General features: G+C 43.2%; 1 protein-coding gene across 6 annotated transcripts in view; it reads right to left on the bottom strand.

Annotated features, from left to right (window-relative positions):
* Positions 1–16,098, bottom strand: part of LOC141048054 (scaffold attachment factor B2-like) — a 350,882-nt gene that overhangs the window by 61,026 nt on the left and 273,758 nt on the right. For all 6 annotated transcript variants that reach the window (XM_073543402.1, XM_073543397.1, XM_073543398.1 and 3 more), the window contains one exon: positions 7,423–7,517. In XM_073543402.1, the coding sequence (XP_073399503.1) occupies positions 7,423–7,517 (95 nt within the window). The remainder of the gene's footprint in view (positions 1–7,422; positions 7,518–16,098) is intronic.

Genomic DNA, 16,098 nt, shown 5'->3' on the forward strand with positions numbered 1-16,098 from the left:
AAGAAGCTTGAGGGCACTACAGGATATACAAGGGGACCTCTGACCACACACAGAAATCCACCACAATTGAAGAAAAGAGAAAGCAGAGTGCACAATGGTCACGATCACCCAAAAAAAATTGGTCAAACAAATTATACTAATAAAGCGTATAACAAATTTTTATATACATACACATAATATATATATATATATATATATATATATATATATATATATTATGTTTATTATATTTGGTAAAGCTGTAATTGTACCGCTCCAAAGAGATAATTGGTCTCACTTTTACCGCACGGTGAACGGCGCAAAGGAAATTAAAAAAAAATTGGGTCATACAGAACATTTTTGTGGGTAAAATGTGATTTTTTTTTTTTATTTTCACAGCTCTGCATTATAAACTTCTGTATATCACGTGGGGATTCCAGGTGCTCAATACACATCTAGATAAGTTCCTTAAGGGGTCTAGTTTCCAAAATGGGGTCACTTGTGGGGGGTTTCCACTGATTAGGTACATCAGGGGATCTCCAAATGCGACATAACGTCCGAATCGATTCCAGACATTTGTGTGCTAAAAAATAAAAAAAAAATCAAATGGCGCGCTTTCCCTTCCGAGACTTGCCGTGCTCTAAAACAGTAGTATTCCCTAACATATGGGGTGTCTTGCACACGTGGCAGAAATTACACAACACATTTTAGAGTTCATTTTCTCCTGTTACCCTTCTGTAAATAACAAAAATGTAGAACTAAAGTATTTTTTTGTGAAAAAAAAAAAAGTTCAAATGTTCATTATTTCCTTCCACATTGCTTCAGTTCCTGTGAAGCACCTAAAGGGTTAATAAACTTCTTGAATGTGGCTTTGAGCACCTTGAGGGGTGCAGTTTTTAGAATGGGCATTTTCTGTCATATAGGTCCCCCAATGTCACTTCAAATGTGAGGTGGTTTTGTAAATCTTTTTGTAAAAATGAGAAATCGCTGGTCAACTTTTAACCCTTGTAACTTAACAAAAAAAGGTTTAAAAATGAAGCAGATGTGAAGTAGACATGTGGGAAATGTTAAAAAATAACTTGTGGCTCTCTGATTCAAGGGCATAAGAATTTAAAGTTTGGAAATTGCATAATTTTGAAAAATGTTGCCAAATTTTAGATATCTTCACAAATCATATTGGACAAATTGTACCCCTACCATGAAGTACAATATGTCAAGAAAAAACAGTCTCAGAATCAGTGGGATCCAGTGAAGTGTTCTTGAGTTATTACCGCATAAAGTGACACTGGTCAGATTTAAAAAATTTGGCCTGGTCATTAAGGTCAAAATGGTCTCTGTCACTAAGGGGTTAAATAGGCAAATTAGTAAGAGGTGTGGGCTAATACTTTTTTTATCCTATTGCATACACAGCACTGGGGGCAACAAACCCAATGCAGGCAGTTGTTTTATGTGCCAAGGATTGTGAACTCAGAAAATCCAATAGATATTGCTTACTATTTGATAACACTTTTTACCCTTTAAAGGGAATCTGTCAACATTATCCAGACTCCTCAAATTATATTTTTATAAAAGGTAGATAACTGTACACTCAGAAAAACAAAGTCATTTCTAAAGTCATCTAATGATAGAAACTGTTGCTTCTAGAAAAAAGCATTGTTTTATTAATGCTTACGCAAATAAGCTTTAAACGCTCTGGGAGTGTCACATCACTTCACAAAACTCTACCTACCAATACTGCCAGACCAGCCCCACCTACTACTGCTTGACTGATAGCTCACTGGTCCGACTACAGTTAGTAAGATGCCCGTCAAAAGGAGGAAGACAGAGGTGGACAGTGAATGGAGCCAAGGATGTAGAGGCTTGATAAGCACTTTGACACTCCTAAGGGGGTTTTACACATAGCGATATCGCTAGCAATATCGCTATAACGTCACCGATTTTGTGACGTTATAGTGATATCGCTAGCGAGATTGCTATGTGTGATACTTACCTCCGACCGGCTCCCGTCTTGTCTGTCGCTGATTGCGCGAGATCGGTCGGCTCCATTTCTCGTCGGGCGCTTCCTGCTGGCGCCGACGAGCGACGCGTGTGGGAGGACGTCAGGATCGCCGCGTCTGAAAGGTGAGTATCGTCCGCTGTATTGCTGCTGCATCGCTGGTGAGATCTGCCTGTGTGACAGCTCACTAGCGATCACTTAGCGATGCACCAGCGATCCTGACCGGGTCTTATCTTATCTAAAGTACTTCAAGGGAATCTGTCAGAATGATCAACTCTTCTTCTGTATTCTACATGAGCATGCAGGTCACAGAAAGCTGAAGACATTGATACATTGACTTACTCCAGAGAAATCCACAATTTCATTATGTTCGTGAGGCGTTTAGAGCTCGAGGCAGGACAGATCTTCCAGAAAGTCTTCTTTCGGTGAGTGACATCAGGCTCCATTCATTAAGTCCTTGCTTCTGCAGGTACTAGCTTCAGCTTCCGTCTGTAGGGAACGTTGAAACAAATGCCCAAGATTTCATGGACGGAGTCTGACGTCACACATGCAGTGAGGGGATCAATTTACATACAGAGCATCACTTCGCATTAAAAAAAAGTTCTGGAGCCAGACTCTCCGAAATCACTGTCTCACTCAGAAATCTTAATACCTCATTTACTTATAAGAAAAATTGGAATTTCTTTGACATAAGACATTGAATCACATACCAATGTTTCATTTTATTCAGCTCCCTATTAGCTACATGCCCATATTAATACTCTAAGGCTCATTTGTATAGTAACTGATGTTTCAGTCAGGAAGCAACAGATTGCATCAGTGAATGTGCCGATGACACCTTTCAGACAGCAAGATTCCCACATAAAGTTTAACGTGGTTTGGGGAGATTACGGATTGTGCAGAGATTCCCTCTAATGAGAAGCTATGTATTGGTACCTCTTTGCTTTGGTGGTCATGTGTGAAGGGGGTTCAAAAGCTCAGATCGCTACAATTAACCATTTACAGTGCCTACAAGTAGTATTCAACCCCCTGCAGATTTAGCAGGTTTGATAAGATGCAAATAAGTTAGAGCCTTCAAACTTCACACAAGAGCAGGATTTATTAACAGATGCATAAATCTTACAAACCAAAAAGTTATGTTGCTCAGTTAAATTTTAATAAATTTTAAACATACAAGTGTGGGTCAATTATTATTCAACCCCTAGGTTTAATATTTTGTGGAATAACCCTTGTTTGCAATTACAGCTAATAATCGTCTTTTATAAGACCTGATCAGGCCGGCAGAGGTCTCTGGAGTTATCTTGGCCCACTCCTCCATGCAGATCTTCTCCAAGTTATCTAGGTTCTTTGGGTGTCTCATGTGGACTTTAATCTTGAGCTTCTTCCACAAGTTTTCAATTGGGTTAAGGTCAGGAGACTGACTAGGCCACTCCAACACCTTGATTTTTTGCCTCTTGAACCAGGCCTTGGCTTTCTTGGCTGTGTGCTTTGGGTCGTTGTCTTGTTGGAAGATGAAATGACGACCCATCTTAAGATCCTTGATGGAGGAGCGGAGGTTCTTGGCCAAAATCTCCAGGTAGGCCGTGCTATCCATCTTCCCATGGATGCGGACCAGATGGCCAGGCCCCTTGGCTGAGAAACAGCCCCACAGCATGATGCTGCCACCACCATGCTTTACTGTAGGGATGGTATTCTTGGGGTCGTATGCAGTGCCATCCAGTCTCCAAACGTCACGTGTGTGGTTGGCACCAAAGATCTCGATCTTGGTCTCATCAGACCAGAGAACCTTGAACCAGTCTGTCTCAGAGTCCTCCAAGTGATCATGAGCAAACTGTAGACGAACCTTGACATGACGCTTTGAAAGTAAAGGTACCTTACGGGCTCGTCTGGAACGGAGACCATTGCGGTGGAGTACGTTACTTATGGTATTGACTGAAACCAATGTCCCCACTGCCATGAGATCTTCCCGGAGCTCCTTCCTTGTTGTCCTTGGGTTAGCCTTGACTCTTCGGACAAGCCTGGCCTCAGCACGGGAGGAAACTTTCAAAGGCTGTCCAGGCCGTGGAAGGCTAACAGTAGTTCCATAAGCCTTCCACTTCCGGATGATGCTCCCAACAGTGGAGACAGGTAGGCCCAACTCCTTGGAAAGGGTTTTGTACTCCTTGCCAGCCTTGTGACCCTCCACGATCTTGTCTCTGATGGCCATAGAATCATAGAATCGTAGAGTTGGAAGGGACCTCCTGGGCCATCTGGTCCAACCCCCTGCTCAAAGCAGGATTCGCTAAATCATCCCAGTCAGATGCCTGTCCAGCCTCTGTTTGAAGACTTCCATTGAAGGAGAACTCACCACTTCTCGTGTCAGCCTGTTCCACTCATTGATCACTCTAACTGTCAAAAAGTTTTTTCTAATATCTAATCTGTGTCTCCTCCCATTCAGTTTCATCCCATTGCTTCTAGTCTTTCCTTGTGCAAATGAGAATAAAGTTGATCCTTCTACAATGTGACAGCCCTTTAGATATTTGTAGACAGCTATTAAGTCTCCTCTCAGTCTTCTCTTTTGCAAACTAAACAATCCCAAATCCTGCAACCTTTCCTCATAAGACAGGGTTTGCAGACCGGTCACCATTCTGGTCGCTCTTTTCTGAACTTGCTCCAGTTTGTTGATGTCTTTTTTAAAATGTGGTGCCCAAAACTGGACACAATATTCCAGATGAGGTCTGACCAAAGAGGAGTAGAGGGAAATAATGACTTCACGTGATCTAGACTGTATGCTTCTGTTAATACATCCTAGAATTGCATTTGCCTTTTTTGCTGCTGCATCACATTGTTGACTCATATTCAGTCTGTGATCTATATGAGTCAACAATGTGATGCAGCAGCAAAAAAAGAATGCTCCTTTTTCTTTCCTTGGAATGCTCTTTTGTCTTTCCCATGTTGACCATGTATGAGTGCTGTTCACAAGTTTGGGGAGGGTCTTAAATAGTCAGAAAAGGCTGGAAAAAGAGATAATTAATCCAAACATGTGAAGCTCATTGTTCTTTGTGCCTGAAATACTTCTTAATACTTTAGGGGAACCAAACAGAATTCTGGTGTTTGAGGGGTTGAATAATAAATGACCCTCTGAATAAACTTTTCACAATTTAAAAAAAAATTAAACAAAGAAATAACATTCTTTTTTGCTGCAGTGCATTTCACACTTCCAGGCTGATCTACAGTCCAAATGTCACAATGCCAAGTTAATTCCGAATGTGTAAACCTGCTAAATCTGCAGGGGGTTGAATACTACTTGTAGGCACTGTAAATGCAGTTTTCAATCTCTCATAATGCTGTTTAAATTGAACGCTTGGCAGCACTCAAGCACACCGGCTCCCATAAGTGATCGAATTATTACTTCAGACTGGGTTCTGCTGAATTTGGTTGGCCAAATTTTGTGCTAAGCATCTCATGTGTTTTTCCTAAATTTCAAAAGCCATTACGCTATTCACACCCTGTAATTCACATTGATGTGCCTAATGCAATTGAGTGCAACCATTTTTCTCATTTTGATATGCAAGCTGTTTTTTGGTATGCACCTATTCAGACTAGTTCTTGATCTGCCGTCAGTTTTCTGTTATTTACTGGGATTCCCTAACAAACAGGCAATCCCTGCATGTATTCAGGCTGTCTAGCAGCCGCACATTATGCAGCTACGGGGACTCAAGACATAATTTACGAGCACGCCCAAGATTCTCTCAGAACGCCTGTGCATGTTCGGAAATCTCGACTAACGAGCACACTCGCTCATTACTAGTTAACACATTAGACGTTTGTAGTGGTGAAACAGATGTGGTTTTTTTTTTACTTTTTTTTTTAATTTTAACCTTTTTACTTTTTCACTTAGTCCACTTAGTACTGTGTGCCATAAATATATATTATTTTGATCGTTGGTCTCCTACACTGCAGTATTTGAGCACTACAATGCCTGATACATGTCAATTCTGTACTGATTCAGCCTGTTAGAACCAGCTAATAGCTGGGTCTAATAAGCTACCGTAGCCTGGAGCCATCAGATGACCTCGGGGTACCATGGCAACAATCACTCACAATTAAGACAGTGGGAGGGAACTATGGTATTAAAGGAGGTGTTTCAACCTCTTAGATGTCACGATAGACAGCAACATTTAAGGGATTGTCACAGGGTGTCACCATGGGATTTTCGCCCACTGGGGGCATGTTACACTTACGGTAATCCTCGGCGCCGTAAGTTCTATTAGAGACAGTCATAATAAGACGTATCTGCTGCTGTTAAGGATTAGTGCTTACACATATTACATATGCTTCTGCCCATTACCTGCTACCATAACGCCACACACACAGATATACAGACACACACACACACATTCGTATACACACACTGATACAAACACCAGTGTATACACTCAGACACACATCTCCTAAGGCTGGTTTCACAGTAGCGTTTAGAGGCGCAGAGAACGCTTGCCGTGAAGATCCGCCCCCTGCCACGCTTCCTTCGGTCAGCTCCGCGTATGGGCGCATGCTGCTGCATGCGGCCTCCATACCCTATCTTTAGCATTGGGTACGCAGGCCGTGCGCAGGTATGCTTTTGTCGCCGCATGCATCCTTTTGACGGTGCAGCGAGCACACCAAAATGCAACACGTTGCGTTTGGCGCAGGTCACCGCACCGTCAAAAGGACATATGAGGCGGCAAAAGCATACCTGCGCACGGCCTGCGTACCCAAATGCTAAAGATAGGGTACACAGGCCGCATGCAGCGGCATGTGCCCATAGACGGAGCTGCCCGGAGGAAGTGTGACAGGGGGCGGAGCTTCACGGCGAGCGTCCGCTGCGCCTCCAAAAGCTAATGTGAAACCAGCCTTAGTCAGATCACAGTTTCCTGTCCCATCCTCCTGTGACTTCTGCTCCACCCCCTCCTGAGCCGACACTAGAGGCTGCTCTGATTACTTAGACAGGAGGATGCAATGTCCGGCACGTGTCCTCCTGTCTGCAGCCACAGCAAGAGAAGGTAACAGGCAGTGGGGCGGCCGGTCAGTGCACAGGCAGAGAAACTTTCACCTAACTGGATGTTGCCCCGACTACAGTCTGTCAGGAGATTTGGGGCTCTGGGGAAAATATTCGGGGCAGGAACCTCAGATGTTTGACCAGCGACGACCCTGTTGCCAGGTCTATAAAAGTCTGGCCTAGCAAAATACAAAAATTAACAAGCCCATACAGTATATGCAGTAAGAAGCAAATAAATTTCAAAATTGTGTTTTTGAAATTGTCTTTTTTTCTCAATAATTACAGCTATAGCATGGGTAACACATGACCGCTGCTTGGGAAAACAGCTGTATGTAGATTACACCACCATTGAAAGAAGTATTGGTAGTGGGCCAGATATTTTACTGTGAACAAAAAAATTTTTTTTAACATTTACACTATTACAAACCTTGCATGTGCTGGCATGCCTCTCCCTTCATTGCCACGCCTTTCATAATGTCCCCACTCATCACGTCGATCTCTTCCATGGCGATCTGGATAATTCTAGAATAAGAGGGAAATGCAATTTTTACAAACTGAAACCATGAAGCTCTTGCCACTTCAAAATTTTTTACTAAAAATTTGATGTCAAATAAACATGGGTAGAAGAAGGGAAAGAAAAAGGAAGGGTGGAAATACAAGAGAAGGGAAGGGAAAGAATCAGGTAAATAATCAGACAAGTATGATGTAATTCGTGCTCGGAGCTAGTGACAAGTGGCATAAATACAAGAAGTAATATACTTCACAGATGAAAATTGCATATACATTATAAATGTGTGTCAAAGACTTTAACATAGGATGATGTGAGTAAACAGTCAGAGGAGCGCCAGGAATAAGAGAAGAGAGAAGTAGTTTCTTTAGCCCACAATGCGTTTCGACGGTAAACCGTCTTCATCAGGTGGCAGAATCTAACATGGAATAGTTAAGCAACCCCCATCAGCCAAGGATGGCAGAGTTTTTGGAACCATAGAGACCAGTTCTTTTGATATTTTGGAGGTGTTCCATCATGAAAAAAGTGTAGGTATTTTCATATACAGCGTGGGTAGAAAGAGTTGATAAGATCAGAGATGAGAGAAAGTTGGCGATTAGAAAAAAATTTAGCTGTAAGAAGATGGGATGATATCTATCTGGAACCAGAGGTGGTTAAGTCAGTCACATTTATTAGAAAGGGCAGTAGTTGATGAAAGCTAGGAAGGATAAACTAGAGAAGACAGAGAAAGGATTCAGAATGTGCAGCAACTAAATAATAGAATTGTATTTAACAGGGACTAATTCAAGATTCTACATCTGGGCAAGAAAAATGAAAATTACATCTACAGAATGAGTGTAAGAGAACTAAGCAACAGCACGTGTGCAAAAGACCTGAGTATACTAATAGATCACAAACTGCACATAGTCAACGGTGTGATGCAGCAGCAAAAAAGGCAAACCGTTCTAGGATGTATTAAGAGAAGTAAAGAGTCTAGATCACATGAAGTAATTATACCCCTCTACTCATCCTCTGTTAGGCCTAAACTGGAATACTGTGTTCAGCTCTGGGCATCACATTTTAAAAAAAGACATTGAAAAACTGGAGCAAGTTCAAAGAAGATCTACCAGGAAGGTGAGCGGACTGCAAAGTACACTGCTCAACAAATTAAAGAGAACACTTAAACAGAATATAACTCCAAGTAAATCAAACTTCTGTGAAATCAAATTGTCCAATTAGGAAGCAACACTGATTAACAATCAATTTCACATGCTGTTGTGCAATGGAAAAGACACCAGATGGAAATTATTGACAATTATCAAGACACACTCAAAGGAGTGGTTCTGCAGGTGGGGACTACAGACCGCATCTCAGTACCAATGCTTTCTGGCTGATGTTTTGGTCACTTTTGAATGTACTCGTGGTAGCATGAGACAGACTCTACAACCGACACAAGTGGCTCAGGTACTGCAGCTCATCCAGGATGGCACATCAATGCAAGCTGTGGCAAGGTTAGCAGTGTCTGTCAGCTTAGTGTCCAGAGGCGCTACCAGAAGACCGGCCAGTACACCAGATGTGGAGGGGGGCCGTAGGAGTGCAACAACCCAGCAGCAGGACCGCTTCCTCTGCCTTTGTGCAAGGAGGAACAGGAGGAGCACTGCCAGAGCCCTGCAAAATTACCTCCAGCAAGTCACAAATGTGCATGTGTCTGCATAAACTGTTAGAAACAGAGTCCATGAGGATGGTGTGAGTGTCTGACGTCCACAGATGGGGGTTGTGCTCACAGCCCAATACCGTGCAGGATGCTTGGCATTTGCCACAGAACATCAGGATTGGCAAATTTGCCACTGGCGCCCTGTGCTCTTCACAGACCAAAGCAGATTCACACTGAGCACGTGTGTGTCTCTGGAGATGCCGTGGAGAGCGATCTGCTGCCTGCAACATCCTTCAGCATGACCAGTTTGGAAGACTTGCATTGAGAACTTGTGATTGTTACGTCTGACTTTAAGGCCATGTGCACACGTTGCGGATTCTGCTGCGGGTCCGCAGATTTAGCTGCATTGTACAGTACCATTGTTTTAAATGGTAAACTGAAAAATGCTGCGCACATGCTGCGGATTTTTCAGCGCGGATTTGCTGAGGGTTCAAATCTGCAGCGGTTTCACACCTTGTCCATTGTAGAGGTGTGAAACCGCAGGCTAATCCATAGGCCTGTGGATTTACCCAAATCCATGCGGAAAAATCTGCAGCACCTAAAACTACGTGGCCACATAACCATAGCCAGTCAGAAGTGGGGGGAGGGGGGTTTACAAGATATTGCTGTGCGACCGGAGTGGCGCTGATAAAAGGTGAAGACCCCAGCAAGCAAGCATAAGACTATGAGAAAGGGCTTAAGATTAGAGGTACCACTCCCAAGAGAGTTAAAAAAAAAAAAAAAAAACTGAAGTGGTCTTGTGGCAGAACATATTACCTCTGCCTATTAAGAAAAACCTTCTCCAGAGACAATATTTGCAGATCTATGGTAGTGGTAATCAGTGTTTAAGGTGAGATATATTTTAGAAGTTGTCCAATTACTAAAAGCCTTGGGTTAAGGGGCAGCACAGTGGCTCAGTGGTTAGCATTACAGCCTTGCAGTGCTGAGATACTTGGTTCAAATCCCATCAAGAACAAAATCAGCAAGGAGTTTGAATTTTCTCCACGTGTTTGTGTGGGTTTCTCCATCACATTCCAAAGACATGGAATTGTATGTAAAGCGCTGCAGAATATGATAGAGCTACATAAGCAAAGGATAATAAAAACAAAGGGAATTTGTCAGCAGGTTTTTGCTTTGTAATCTGAAAGTACCAGAATGTAGGAGCTGAGACCCTGATTGAAGCAATGTGTGGCTACTGGGCTTTGTTTTGCGGTTTCAATACAATCACACAGCATTTTATCAGTGGGGGATTATCCCTACAGGACAACTGGTCTCAACCGTTCCAACCACCGATAAATACAGAGTACACAATGCTGTGTGGCGAGGTGGGGGGGGGGGGGGGGGGGGGGGAGAGACCAGTGTTGCCCATTCCAACTGCTTCCTTTTCCGCCCGAAAACAATGTCAATGGTTTGGACTGTGGTCACTTACCACAGCTTATGTCACTGCTATCCCAATAAGGTGTAGAAAGTAGTGCTGAAAAGGCAAATTGTCCAATGCTTATTTAGAATGAAGTTTAAAAATATTGTTGGAATTTGTTTTTTGTTTCGTTTTTTTTAAGCTGGTGCCTTGAAATCAATTTCCTGATATTTGTCATACGATTGGCATCCTTTAGTGAAACAAATTTAGTCCGAATTGATCAGTGAGGATGTCTGTTAGTCTAGTGCCCAATAATTCTGCATATACCGTATTTTTCGGAGTATAAGACGCACTTTTTCCCTAAAAAATTGATGGGGAAAATGGGGGGTGCGTCTTAAAGTCGGAATATACTTACAAATATTGTGGCGGCAGGAGTTGGGCAATTCTGTGGATGTCCTGGTCAGACGCTGCCGGGCGATGATCACACTTCCTTCCCAGGCTGGTGCAGCAGGTTCGGCGGTGGTGCTCTGTGGTGTGGGGGCTCCGCCGGCATTTTTTGAAAGCCCGGAAGCCTCGTACATCCATTACTGCGATGTGGTGGCCTCTGGGAAGATGGCCGCCAGGGGCAGCGCATGCTCAGATCGAGATCTCGTCCCAAGATCTCGTCCCCCGAGATCTCACTGCAGAGATCTCAATCTGCTGCGATGCGATGGCTTCTGGGGAAAATGGCCGCCGGGGAGGCACATGCTCAGTTTGAGATCTCGGGAAAAGCTGCCAAGGTCTCAATCTGAGCATGCACTGCCCCGGCGGTCATTTTCCCGGAGCCAACCGCAATGGATATACGGGGCGTCACAAGATGCCGGTGAAACCCCGAGCGCCACTGTCGAACCTGACGCACCAGCCTGGGATGGGATTTCCCAGAGGCCACCACACCAGCCTGGGATGAGATTCATATCTCTGGACCACCGAACATATCCTGTGACCCCGCTCCACCAGCGCTGCCAATTACCCCCGGGTAAGCTGAATTCAGACTAAGTCTGACCCCCATTTGACACATTTTTTCCCTATTTTTCTTCTGAAAATTTGGGGTGCGTCTTATAGTCCGAAAAATACGGTAGTTTAAGATCGGTGTTTAATGAAGAAATAGTATGGTAATTAAGAGTTGAGCAAATGTTCAGAATCTGTCGTCAAATCTGAAATTGCCATATTCATGCCATATTGGTACCCTATTTGTGCCAAATTTGTTTGACGTTCAATTTCGAACATATTTGTTCATTTCTACTCCCACTGATATTTGGCTGTGTTCAGCAAATAGAATATTCACCGCCGCTCGTACTTGGAAACTAATTTTGATAAATTCACTCAACTCTAGTAATTCGTCACCACAGATGGCTACGATTTAGGAATAGCAGTAATGGTAGTCTGTAGCATTTCATGAAGGAAGGAGCCTACCGAAGTGGCATGGTTAAATATATTAAAAGGACAATAACATTTGGATAAAAGGACAAAATATAGTACAGTGCGGAACAAAGTATTACCAGCATTTAGTACAAGAGAGATGGTGGTTTTGTATGTCTTCTGTTTGCTACTATTTGCCAACAATTTTGAGGGCTTGTTAAAAGAAAAGTAATATTACATTCTGTATACTTTTATCTTTCATCAACCAAGTGACCCAATATCTCCACTCAACGTCATTAATACTGTATAAGTGAAAAAAAATTGTTGGAAAAATGCGTAATATCAATCTTTTGTAAAAGATTACTTTATTTATTGTATATATATTGTAGCATTTTGCTGTATTAAAACACCTCACCATTGCTTTATGCTGCACAAAGTAAAATGACAGACATCAGAGAAAGTGTTGTCAATGAAAACATGTTGTGATAACTCTGGAACGCTTCAACAAAACCCATTGATTTTGAGAATTTTCGTGGCACATCATAATTTATGATAATGGTAAATTTAGATTTATATGTTTTGTGTATTTATAAAAATGATCAGAAACTTGACAAAAATGTATAAAAAAAAAATGCAATTTTCAAACTTTGAACAATTATCCCTTTAATCCAGTTAGTCATACCACAGAAAAACATTAATGTGTAACATTTCCCACACATGTGCCTTACATCATCACCATTTTTAAAACGCTAGTTTATTTTGTTAGCCTTTTAGGAGGTTTAAAAATGTAGCCATAGTTTTTCATTTTTCAAGGAAATTTACCAAATTTATTTTTTTGAGGGACCTATCCAGGCTTGAAGTGACTTTAGGAGTGCTATATACTGGAAAACCACAAATGTGACACCATTTTAAAAACAGCACCCCCTGGCATATTGAAAACTGCTGTCAGATAGTTTATTAACCCTTCAAGTGATTTTCAGGAATTAATGCAGAGTGGTACAGCAGGAATGAAAAAATGTTTGTTTACCACATAAATGTCGGTAACTTCTGAACTGACCGCTATAGCCGGGAGACTCTAAGGCCACTATTTGGCCATGAACAGCTATTGCGAACATCAGGACCACACAATCATGATCTCTGTTTGTGTCAATTAGATTACAGCAGAAGCCCCCACAATCTATTAACCATTTATTTGATGTAGTCACCTGACAGCAGCAACTAAGGGGTTAAACAGATAGGGACAGTGCCAACACGGATCATGGCTGATACAGCAAGTTGTCAGCTAGTATACAGCCGACAGCTGCTGGATTGTCACCTGTATGGGGATGATATTCTCTTATATCTCTGGTCACTAAAAAGACGTATTGGCTGTCATTAAGGGATTAAAATAGATATTGCTTACTTAATTGAAGGAAAAAAAGAAAAAAAAAAAAAAAAAATAGATTTCTCCAGGGTGTGTTAGAATCACGCTGCCAGGGAAAAGTAAATAAAGCTATTGGGATATTATCTATCCAAGTACAGTCTCTGGTCTTCACAGAGTTAATCTTAAAGAGTAAATGTCAGCTAGCAGCCAATCAATCCTAGAAAAGGGGTATACCTATGGAAATTATAAAATATATATATTCCCTAGCATCGGTGTTTAAACAGAATACGTCACAGTCCTCCAATTAACTCAGAGGCATGAGAATGCTATTTTATCGCAAAGAGTGGATGTAGAGTCTAGAGATGGGATGGAGACGAGAATGAAATCTACTAAAAGTATGAAGTCATCTTGATCACCAGTTTGACAGTTTCGTATTAGAAAGTTCAGAAGTTGTGTCCTCTACCAGGGAGACTCTAGGATTCCACCGTGGTAAACTTCGAGAAAATAGTGAAGCGCTGAATGTCTACTTTCCAAGTGCAAGAATTCTTCACTGTTTGAAACATGGTCCATATGAGAAGGGAGTAAAGGCCCTTTTACATTTAGCGATGCACCAGCGATCCGACCAGCAATATGACGCGGTCAGGATCGCTGGTGCATCGCTAAATGATCGCTAGTGAGCTGTCACACAGGCAGATCTCACAGCGATGCAGCAGCGACGCAGCGGACGATACTTACCTTTCACACGCGGCGATCCAGACGTCCTCCCGCCCGTCTCCACGCGTTGCTCGTCGGCGCCAGCAGGAAGCGCCCGACGAGAAATGGAGCCGGACATTCTCGCGCGATCAGCGATGGACAGCGGGGGAGCCGGTCGGAGGTAAGTATCACACATAGCGATATCGCTATAACGTCACAAAATCGGTGACGTTATAGCGATATTGCTAGCGATATCGCTATGTGTAAAACCCCCTTTAATCAGAAGTGGTTAGAGACAGAAGAGGAATGACCCTCTCCCTATTCACCCAATACAGAAGGGGTGGGATACTGTTCACCCAATACAGAATACTGTGAGGGGGGGAAATGGAGGGTTATAATATAGCTCGTTGCTTCAGGGCTGTCAGATGGTGCTGTAACTTCTGATTTTTCCTCTGACCAGACCAACCAAGAGTGTACCACTCGTCATTATGCCCAAAGAACTGTGCTTGTTGTAGTGCAGAGTCTCTTGTCTCACGGGTGCATGGCTGAGGTCACGATAGTGTCAAGTTCATTTACTTAAATCCGCTTCTTCCAAGAAAAAAAAGATGGTGCTGGGAGAGCGATGTAGCACTGTGCTCACTAGGAATTCCAGAGCACAGAGCTGCATTCTTCCACTTTGAAAAATACCCAAATTGTCTCTTCAGAGAGTAGGGGGACTAGAACTCTAGTGCCACCTATTGGACATAGTAATCGCAAAAGTCAATGTTGACCCTTTAACGAGCCTTGTTACATGACTTAGGATAAAAGCCAAGCCAGAATCTCAATTTGCACACACTGTGTTTCGGGGTACTGCCCCTCGTCAGTGCAAAGTGTGAGATCTGGCTTTGCTGTGAGAGAGGCGCCTGACCGATATCCAAGAAGTATTGCTTCACCTTGCGGAGAATGACATGCTCAGGCTAGTTTCACACTAGCGTTTATGAGCGCAGCGATGGCCTGCGCACGGCCACCGCTAAGCCCCGCCCCCTGCCGTGCCTCCGCCGGTAGCTCCGCCCACCGGCGCATGACGCTGCATGCGCCCCCTATCTTTATCACAGGGGGCGCAGGCCGTGCGCAGTATGCGTTTGGCGGCGCATGCGCCTTTTTGATGGTGCGCCGACGCAACCAAACTGCAGCAGGTTGCGTTTGGCGCAGGTCGGCGCACCGTCAAAAGGACGCATGCGCCGCCAAACACATACTGCGCATGGCCTGCACCCCCTGTGATAAAGATAGGGGATGCAGGGCGCATGCAGCGTCATGCGCCGGTGGGCGGAGCTACCGGCGGAGGCGCGGGGCTTAGCGGCGGCCGTGCGCAGGCCGTCGCTGCGCTCATAAACGCTAGTGTGAAACTAGCCTAAGCATGCTGAGATGAGGAGACTTAAAGCCGCAATGCTCCTCTGGGAAATATGCAAATGGTCTCTTCAGAGAGGAAGAGGACTAGAACTCTAGTGCCACCTATTGGAAGTAGCAATCCTAAAAGTCAATGTCGACCCTTTAACGAGCCTTGTTACATGACTTAGGAGAAAAATAAGCAGTCATCCGATTGAATTCTTCTCCCACTTGCAAGATTTCAACATTTTCATTCAGGTAGCTATGAACATCCAAAAGGAAATCGAGATGCTGCATCCTGCTGATAGAAGACTTGCTAAAATCTATCTTCGGCATAAGCCATTCCTTTAACATGCTCAGGTAGGAGTTGCGAGTGACCGTATGCACTGGAAAAATGGAAACAGAAAAAAAAACGACCTTTGCGTCTTCTCATTGCACAGAAACTGTTTACTTTGGGAGAGTCCCTCATGTGCTCAATCCTTAGGGCACATAGTTTTCCCAAACCCCAAAATTCTAATATTGTGCTAAATAACCTACTGCTAAAAACACCTGCCTGACAGTGAATTCATCCTCTTCCAATTGGCCCTGCAAGTCAATGCAGAAGTCACAGCGTTTCAATTTATCTGCATTAAACAGAAGGTGTTGTGATTTTAACTCTGTATTAATTATGGATATCAATTATTTTTAATACAAAATTAAATGAACTGCTTTAATATTTTTTTATTTAGTAACTTTTACTTTAGCCGC

This window comes from Dendrobates tinctorius, unplaced genomic scaffold, assembly GCF_039654945.1.
Source record: "Dendrobates tinctorius isolate UK_male_01 unplaced genomic scaffold, ASM3965494v1 ptg000132l, whole genome shotgun sequence".
Classification (NCBI taxonomy): Eukaryota; Metazoa; Chordata; class Amphibia; order Anura; family Dendrobatidae; genus Dendrobates; species Dendrobates tinctorius.